We start from the raw sequence: 10,057 nt of genomic DNA, 5'->3' as shown, positions 1-10,057 counted from the left end.
ACAAATTAAACTATGTTTTTTAAAGTATAATTGCTTCCACTACTCTTTATATAAAAAATATTTTGAAGGAGTGAAACTAATAAAAAAAAAAAAAACATATTTAAAGTATTATACATAAATACAAAGTTGCTTATAAGATCCACAAAATCAAATTAAATATTCATTTAATAACCTTGAGGTAAAGTTTCATATAAAGTATTTAAAATATATATAACATAAGACTTACAAAAATAAAATAATCTATCTATTTAAACATTTTTATATCGTGAAAACCTAATAAAAGGACTAAGAGACAACTTTTTTAAAACAAAAACAAAAGGCCTAAATAATATTAATTTTGAATGAAGCAGCATTCTTAAAATTACTTTGCAAATAATTTTTTCTTTTAGAATTGCCATACAAAAATAGGGAAATGAAAAAAAAAAAAAAAAACTTGTGAGTAAATATTGGGCAGTAAAACTAATATCTAAGACAAAGGATTATATAACACATGCAGCAAGTGATACCTGCCACGAAAGGCATCGAATTTTATAGTAATAATAATACATGAAATTCAACAACAGAAAGACAGAAAAAGAAAATTGATGAGAACTATACTATTTAGCTTCAAACTACATGCCATTGCTATCATTCTTCTTTCTCAGCAGATCATAGTAAACCTTCGGCTTTTTGTACTCTGACATGCATATAGCCTGATTCAATACAGTAAAATATTTTTCAATACCAACCAAACCAAAAGTTATTAACTTTACATAAATTACCATATTCTCTTTTATCTATGTTTGGTTTTATTTTCTTAAAGTTCATTTCTATTTTCTTAAATTTCATACAATTATATAAAAATACTGTAAATAATTAAAAAAATTGTTTAGAGAAAGGAATTTTACCTGCACTGCAAATGCCAAATGAATGAGTGTGGCTTCAGACCAAGGCCTTCCAATAAACTGGAGTCCAATAGGCAAACCTAATCTGTCAAATCCAACCTGTGAAATGACAAACACACGATTTCTTTATAAACTAATTAATAAAAATTTCATTTTTTAGAAAGAATACTTTTAGTTTACGTATTAATATTTTTAGTTCATGGGGATATTTCTCTTATTTTTTAAAAAATGTTTGTAAATAAGTTTATCCAAGATACCAAGAAACTAAGTAAAAGTGAGTATAATCCTACCGGAACAGTGACAGCAGGAAGTCCCAGAAAATTTCCTGCTATGGAATAACGAACAAGTGCAGCTGAAAATTGTGGGAAAAAAAAAATTCAGATTTGGCAAGGAAATTTTGGTACTTCATATACATAATGCTACCAATAACTTCAACATAACATGCAGAGCTTGGTCTCATTGTTAATCAGATGAATTTCATGTATGCTGTACCTCCATTCACGTAGTCAAGTTCACCTGTCTGAATAGCATCATCTTGAATTGGATATGCAGTCACACTGTTACAGATAAATGTCATAAATGTGTTACCAAAATGCAAAACACGAAGAAACCACCATTCTTTGATGTTTGAGGAAAAAGGACAAACCCAGTTGTTGGTGAGACAATGACATCTGCCTCGGCAAATATTTTCTTGTGAAATTGAAGTTGACGATTCCTGTTCATATTTTTCTTTCATTAAAAGAAAAAAATAAAATAAAACTGTTGTAGGAAGAACATTCCTAATATGACCAAATTCAGTTCTATGGACTATTCTTTTTCTGAAGTAAAAGACACTATCTACTATCAGTTAAGTTTGATTGGAAGTAATAAAACCGTAAGTGAACCTCATCAAAAAGGAAGTTCTAATAAATTTTAATTTTTTGTTAAGAGTGAAGAGTGTGTTAAAAAAAAAAAACAGTAATTTTATTAATTAGCAAAATTTATTGGCTTAATTTTTCATATCTTACCTCATTTTCTGAGCTTTAAGATACTCCATGCCGCTGAAAGCACCATAGATGCTTTGTGCTACTCTTACATCCCATCCTAATTCTGCAAAATTCCTTTTGTAGTAATTTGGTCATATCAGCGACATTACTTCTCAAGCTAGAGGATAATGAGGAAGGTAAAAAGTTTATAAGACTGCATACTTTTCTTTAAATGAATCAAGTGCAGTGGAAGATTCAGATCCGATTGTTATATAGTGAGCCAGGCGCATTGCTTCTATCTCTGGTATGGTCACATCTATGATCTTGCATGTTTGAGACAGGAAGTTAGCATGTTAGCAAGTGATGACTGTAATGTGCTGTTTCTCAATTATGGGTTCAGTAACAGTATTAAAAGTGCTTTAAGAATTTTCTGCCTTAAAAAGATGGCTTCTTCCAAATTCACATCAAATAAGATACGACTTTGTTTATGTAGGGAAAGCAGAAATGATTTTGTTTATATTTTTCAGTACCTTCCAATTGTAATGATCCTGAAGCTTGAGCAAAGTTTTGGAGCAGCACATTCTGACATCATTGCTGCAATCATCAAACCACTAATTGATGGAAGTAGTGGTTAAACAACATGATGTTAACCTATTTCTAAAATTTTTATAATCATAGTGCAGAAGATATTTGTAGCTGCCAACAGGACTCTAACCTTGCCGTATTTTGCTAATTTGATGTCAAATATGCCTTTTGTCAAACTCAGTCGTGGAAGATTTATGCTGGTCTGAAGATTAAATAATAAGAAATTCAAAGATATTAGAAATTTAGAACCTGAAAGTGCATATCTAATCAGAATCATATGTGATATTATAAACATGGAAAGACTAATAGATGGTAAAAAATCATTAATTTGAAAAACGATCTTACCAACACACTGAAAATCTTCTGATATGGAATCTCACCACTAATAGCTGCATAACTATAAACAATGAAAGAGTAGATGTTGAAAAACCAATCTTAAAATTTCCTTGTAGAATGAATATCATAGAAAGAAGTACTAACACAATCAATGCATCCTCAACTGTGCCTGCTAGTATTCCAACCATTCCAACTGTCCAATTCAGGGGAAGAACTCTGCATATAGCAGAAGATCATTCTCCTAAGTTATTACATTATAATCCTTAAAGTATTTAAACATAATAAAACAAATATGAATACCTACCCATCATGTGGTATACGTGCAAAAGTTGGTTTTAGACCAACAACACCGCAAAGAGATGCTGGCATCCTTACAGATCCTGAACATATAAATGAGCAAACATCACAAGTAATAAGAAATAATGAATGCTGATTTATCTGGTCTTTGATGTACAGATATAAATCAAATACCTCCCCCATCAACACCAAGGGCAACAGGACACAGTCCAGCAGACACCAGAGAAGCAGATCCACTAGAAGAACCCCCTGCAATCTTACTGGGATCATATGGGTTTCTAGCAGGCCTACAAAGTAATAAGCAAACATGCTCTTATTACCAACTAGTTCTATGAACATTCCTTGATACTGAATTCACAAGACAAGTCCAACAAAGATGTCACATAATGTGAATATGATTATAACACAAGCTGATCTTACCCATAATGTGGATTTATCCCACTGGTTCCAGACCCAAGTTCATGCATATTGCTTTTCCCAACAAGTACGGCGCCACATAACCTTAAACGCTTAACGCAGCAAGCATCATCGTTACACGGCCTTTCTTTGTGCAGCCACGTTGTACCTCCTTGAGAACAACATTTTTAGAGGCTCAAGTGAATCATGAAATCAGCACATAATCATTTGAATACAAGATTCCTTAGGGAAAACAATAACACGTTACACTACCTGTTGTTGGATATGGCAAACAGTCTATCTCATCCTTGATAGCAACAGGAACTCCGTCTAACACTGAAATTGGTTCCCCTGCACAAATATTATTACATCAACTATCTGAACATTGTTGAGTACGCATAATATATGAACACAAATATGAAAATGTAATTTCTGGGCTACTTCAAAAGTTAAAATATTAGTTTCTAAATGCTAACACTAGATTTTTTTAACACAGTCTTCATTATTGATTGAAAATTAATGAAAACCATAGAATTGTGTTGGTCCTACTTCTTATATAATGAGATTTACTTCTGTTTTCATAGTTCCTAATAAATTTTAACTACTAACAAAAACTGTACTAGGAGTGTCTTAGAAAATGTGTTTTTAGCACTCCTAGAATATAATTCATTAGACTTGTACGGTTGGCAAATGACCACATATGTTAGTTGAAAGTGGAGTCAGGAAAAGGTAAGTGGCACACATTTTATCTTTGGATGCAGAAAGCACATGTACCCATAATTATGAGTTTCAATAACGACAACCCCATAGGAAGGGATCACTTAAATGTTGAATTGAAATGACGTTTGACTTGCTCTGAAGTACCTCTTCGATGTCGATGAGTTGATTCAGCAGCTTGTCTAAGAATATCATCAACACTATAGTGAATAAAGAATCCCATTTGGAGAGAGGGTTTTGTGGATTCATCAATAGCCGCAATAAACCGTTCAGCAACCTGCAAAAAATTAAAGTAGAAAGAGAGTCAATGAATATAGTAGTACATCAAAATTCTGAAGTCAGAACGAACTAGAAATGTGAAGGACTTGTGGATGCAGATTACTCATTGTACAGTTTGAAGTTCTTAATCTAAATTTTGAGCTGTCAAAGCTTCTGAGTTTTTTTTTTCTCTCATCACTTTTAGTTCTTGTTATCAAGTAACAATTACTTTGACAACCTAATGATATTATGTCCTCCATTAGCATTGTTGCTTGATAGTAAAAAACAGAAAGTGACAAAGCAGAAAAAACTCAGGAACTTTAACCTGTCAAAATTTAAATTTAAATTAAAAACTAAAAGCAGAAATTGTAAAAATGTAAAGACAGAATGAGAGAATAAAACATAAGTATATCAAAAGATGAAAATACCAAGCTTGGTGTTATGTCCCCTGAGCGGTAAGCTTTGGCATAATCCATTATTGTCCAGCGGCAGAACGAAGAATTTGTTCCATCAAGTGTTTCCTGTGAAGATGTTGGCAAACAATCTAGTGCAAGATGAACTTTCTCCGGTGGTGGCAAAGAAGAGTCTAAGCATTTGACTTCTCTTTCTTTTATGTCTGCAAGAATAAGCAGAAACGGTGACCCACTTTCTCTTAAGGCAATGTAAGGCCAAAATTTTGCAATCAAATATGCTCATGTCCACAATCTCTCAAACCTTCAAAATCATGCAAGGGAACAAAGAGAGGTGGTTCTTGGAACTCTGCATTTGTGATAAGCTGTGAAAATGGAATAAAACAAAAAGCACTTGCTTAAAGATGTTATTTAGAATTCAATCTTTACTGGAACAGAAGTTCATGAAATGGAATACAAATGGTCATGAAGCATACCTGGTGAATAAGATTGTTTCCCTTCAATATGAGCAGTAGGAAGGTTCCAAGTATTGGACACTCCAATAGATGAGTGAAAATCTTGACCAAAAGTCCAGTCATGCGGGGAGCTGTGATGGCAAAGATCATTAGTAGTATTTTTGTGGGTGTGCATGGATATCATCCATCACTATCAATACTTTTACAAGCTAACAATCTGGTTCAAATATCCAATCAAATGCCATTAGTGTTAAAACTTAAAACACCAGCACATGCAGAGCCCTTCTGAACCTGATAGAGTGACACATACTAGGGAGTAGTCAATGTTATAATTGTCACAAGAACTCAATGGAAAACCATACTAGAAGAAGAAAAAATCAAGATACCGTGATGCTAGGAGAGAAAGTAAAAAAAGACAGTGCATGATAAACCTTTGACATTAGCTTGCAGGTAGAATTCAGTGCTATGGGAGCCTAAGTCCACATCCTTCACGGGCGTGTAAACCACACCCTCACGTTTCAAGAAATCCATTAGCCCCTGAAAGAGTGTTGGAGAAAAATGTCAGAAGGGTAGATAACTAGTTATAGGAAAATTTGGCGGAGATTACTAGAGGAATGAGGTAGAAATTCGATGTGCTTTTAACTGTCATGTTGATGGATAGAATCTGGTATGAAAACTAGTAGACAAAGTGGTTTGCGTGAAAATGGTAGAACTTACACTGATAAAGTTAAAACAAAACCTCACAACAGTTTTGGTGTCTCTTTGGTGTGAAAAGAGCTCAACTACTTTTGCATGAACAAAACTTCGTAAATTTTCAACCCCAACAATGGGGAATACCAATATAACCCTTTTTTTTTTCTTACCCACACTTCACAAAGTCAAACTGACTGTCACTGCCAGAATGTTTATTGTTTAATTACATTGCTTTCGTATACATTGTCCTTACATCTTTTCACGAACTTCATCTTTTCACTGTATGTATATGTATCATTTTAGTCTATATCTTAATATTCAATATCCTGAATTATACTCTTTCTTTCTTATTTTATTTTTAAGGTTCATCCTAATCATTTACTTCAAAGAATTCATTTTAATATTTTACTTGTTAAATTTGATCAGTATAGTACTTCCAAGATTCTGATGAACTTATAATTATAAAACACAGTTGATGTTTGAACCAGAAATAGTTAAAAATATAAAGTTCTGTCAAATGAATAATTAAAATCTTCTATCAAACCCTTGTGCCAGTATTTGCTAGACACATTTCCATGCCATTTTTACCATGTTTAAGATCGTTTCTTATTTTGCTTTCCGTACTTTTCTTATTAGTGAACATACTGTAAGAAGTTTTATCAGTCAAAAAATAGTTACGAAAATATGACTATCTTTATGACACTAAATTAGTCCAAATTTAAAAGATAAAGAACTAGATAAGGTTTAACTTACCCTATATAAATATGCTCATCATCATGTAAGATTATAGTGTATAACTAATTACTCTAAAAAACATGTTCAAAGCAAGTTCTTTCCCTGATAGTGAGTTGAAATTGTCTCTACCAGAAAGCCAAACATATCATCAATAGAATAACATATAAAGAAATATTAATTAGTTCATTGGTGAAATGAGCAAGAAAAGAAACTTTCAAAGACACAAATAAAGCCAACTTTTGGATGCTAAGGTAAGAGATGGCAATAAATTGGATTTACAGTAGGAATTAATGAGCATCTGCTTCAACTTGTTTTAACCAATTTAAAGCACAGTAGCAAGGTAGTATTAGTCAGATCTAGAAAACGTATTGTGTCAAAGTCATGTAATAATTTTCCTTACCATATAGTTGCAGTACTTATTTTGGTTCTAGGGACTCGGTAGAGTGTGCAGGTTGAAAATGTTGCGAATTTGATGGAGGCCTGCTTCATCTGCCACTCCATTCTGTGTGACTACGAGGTTCCTTCTGATTCCACCACCACCATCTTTTGTTTTATTTTATTATTTTTTGTCCTAGGGAGCACCACCAAAGTTAATGCAATTTACTATATGAGTTGTTTCTACATTTATAGTGGTCCACTGCATCACATGAGCCTGTCCATTACTTTTCTTCTTCCTGAAAAAATTGTGAAATCAAATAGCTTTGGTTGGTTAAGAGTAAAATATGAGTACAAGAGCACATGAGATTAAAACAACTTTAGTGATGGGGACATATCAAGTTTCCGTAAGGGAGAGTAGTTGCTGCAACTTAAAGATATTATGAAGATGGTGATGATGCAATACAATTACTACTGGGAGCTCATAATATGGTGAATAAGACAAGGAATGCAATTGTTCATGAACGTGTCTTTGGGTTGGGTCTACCAGCCCAAGCGTGAAGCGCATACTCAGATAGTAAAGTATCATCGTCAGATACACTCACCAACTACGATTAAAATAAAAAGTCTCCCTATACTTATAGAAACTAACATATAAATTATTTTATTATTGAAACTAAAGTAAAAAAATATATATTTTTTCGAATTAAAATTTAAACGATGTTTATAGAAACTAAAAACCAAAGTAAATTTTTTATAAAGACTAAAAACGTTTTTTTATAAAGACTTAAAAACAAACAAATGATGTATATATATACCAATGATTTAAATAAAAGCAATATACTAAAGTACTACAGTGAAGTTACTTGATATTGTTGGATATATTTTAAAAGAATTTGTGTTTGTTGAAATAATTCATTTAAGAAATGGTTAATTAAGGCTTAAATCCTTAATTGGTCTCCATGTTAGGAGAGAATTTTCAGTTTAATACCCGCTTTTAAAAGTGTATACATTGGATCCCCATGTTTTGCAATTTGTGTCAATTTAGTCCCTTTGAACCATCAATTTGGCTTGATTTGACTTGAAAATTGCAAGTGGACAAGTCATTTTGAGTTGCAGCATGTTTATTAACTGTTTGAACGTTTGCACACCTTCCAATTGCTGTTACAAACTTGTTTGAAGTGTCATTAATTCACTAAATTGACACAAATTGCAAAACATGGGGACCAATGTATACACTTTTAAAAGCAGGTACTAAACTGAAAATTCCCTCCTAACATGGGGACCAATTAAGGATTTGAGCCTTATATTTATTAAGATAGAAAGAAATAAAATTTTATTCAATCAATAAGCATTAATCAATATGCATTGCTTAGATAAAAGTGATTTATATATATATATATATATATATATGGGGTTTGTTAATATGCGTACGCCTGTTTTTTAGTTGGTACATTAACAATGTGTACCGGGTTATAGTAGAAAAAAATACCCTTATATATTATGGATTCTAAGTTTTAAAGTCAAGGATATTTAAATAATTTTCATTCTCAAAACTGAAAAAAAAAAAAAAAAAAAACAAGAAACTCTTAAACCCTTACTCACTTCTCTTATTTCTCTCCATCCTTTCTCTTTCATCTCTCTCATCCCAACCTTTTCTCTATCATCTCTACTGTAGCCCCAATTAAAAAAAAATCAGAAGCATTAGCGGTTAAGCAATTTCTTACAAAAAAATGATTTTATAATGAGTTTTCATTTTATAATTTTTGACTTATCTAATTTTCACAAGTATGATAACATATGAAGGAATTGGTAATTTGCCTGGAAAAAATCAGGAACGCTATTAAATAATTTCTTACAAAAAATGATTTTATAATGAGTTTTCATTTTATAATTTTTGTCTTATCTAATTTTATCTAATTTTCACAAGCATAATGACATCAGAAAGAATTGGTAATTGGCCTGAAGGTTTTTTAAGAGATGATTCAACATCTGCAGATGATGAAATTAGAGAGGTTAGTGAAGATAATGAAATTGAAGAGATCTTGAATGAACCTTTGTCTGAAGGCGAATATGCCAATGACTCAACTCTTTACAGAGGTAAATTGTTTAACAACGAGTATTTCTAATTTTTTTTTTCAGTTGGATCTAGCATAGGATGATAGAGAAAATGTTGGAGTGAGAGATATGAAAGAGAAAGGGTTGAGAGGAATAAAGGAGGTGAGTAAAGGTTTGGGAGTTTTTTTTTTAGTTTTGAGAATGAAAATTATTTAAATATCATTGACTTTAAAACTTAGAATCCATAACATATAAGGGTATTTTTTTGTCTACTATAATCCCGTACACATTGTTAAAATGTTCTAACTGAAAAAAATAGGTGTACACGCATTAACAAACTCATATATATATATATATATATATATATAGGGGTTTGCTAACTTGCGTACGCCTGTTTTTCAGTTGGTACATTTTAGCAATGTGTACCGGGTTTCAGTAGACAAAAATATCCCTATATATAATGAATTCTAAGTTTTAAGGTTAAGGGTATTTTAATAATTTTCATTCTCAAAATTAAAAAAATAAAAAAAGAAACCCTCAATCCCTTATCCACCTCTCTCATTCCTCTCCACCTTTCTCTTTCGTCTCTTTCACTCTAACATTTTCTCTGTCATCCCTATTGTAGCCCTAATTGAAAAAAATCAAAATCACTTGTCTTATTTTATTAATTTTTATTCTCAAAATAAAAAAAAAAAGAAACCCCAAACCCTTATTCACCTCCTTCATTCCTCTCAACCCTTTCTCCTTCATCTCTCTCACTCAACACATTTCCTCTGTCATCTCTGCACTAGCTCTAACTAAAAAAACACTCATTATTAAATAAAATGGTTAGAGAAAAAAAATACATAAATAAAAAAATTAAAGCACCTAATTTTTTCTTTATATAATTATAA

The 10,057-nt window shown here is 31.8% G+C and overlaps 1 protein-coding gene across 2 annotated transcripts; it reads right to left on the bottom strand.

Annotated features, from left to right (window-relative positions):
* Nucleotides 1-454: 454 nt before the first annotated feature.
* LOC106753199 (fatty acid amide hydrolase) lies at nt 455-7,500 on the bottom strand. 2 transcript variants are annotated; one of them, XM_014634990.2, is made up of 21 exons: nt 7,132-7,500; nt 5,735-5,840; nt 5,325-5,434; nt 5,153-5,213; nt 4,867-5,054; nt 4,328-4,457; nt 3,737-3,814; nt 3,488-3,635; nt 3,242-3,354; nt 3,075-3,150; nt 2,915-2,986; nt 2,780-2,831; nt 2,565-2,636; nt 2,380-2,460; nt 2,072-2,172; nt 1,892-1,984; nt 1,531-1,599; nt 1,377-1,441; nt 1,175-1,236; nt 888-983; nt 455-692 (listed from the first exon to the last, which is right to left on the bottom strand). In XM_014634990.2, the coding sequence occupies exons 1-21, from the start codon at nt 7,132-7,134 to the stop codon at nt 612-614; spliced, it is 1,857 nt and encodes a 618-aa protein (XP_014490476.1). In that variant the 5' UTR covers nt 7,135-7,500; the 3' UTR covers nt 455-611. The 2 variants fall into 2 exon arrangements, with proteins under 2 accessions (XP_014490476.1, XP_014490479.1); XM_014634993.2 differs by lacking the exon at nt 7,132-7,500 and adding an exon at nt 6,021-6,123.
* Between the last annotated feature and the right edge of the window lie 2,557 nt (nt 7,501-10,057).

This window comes from Vigna radiata, unplaced genomic scaffold (assembly GCF_000741045.1).
Source record: "Vigna radiata var. radiata cultivar VC1973A unplaced genomic scaffold, Vradiata_ver6 scaffold_233, whole genome shotgun sequence".
NCBI lineage: Eukaryota > Viridiplantae > Streptophyta > Magnoliopsida > Fabales > Fabaceae > Vigna > Vigna radiata.
This window is presented reverse-complemented; position numbering and strand designations above follow the sequence as displayed.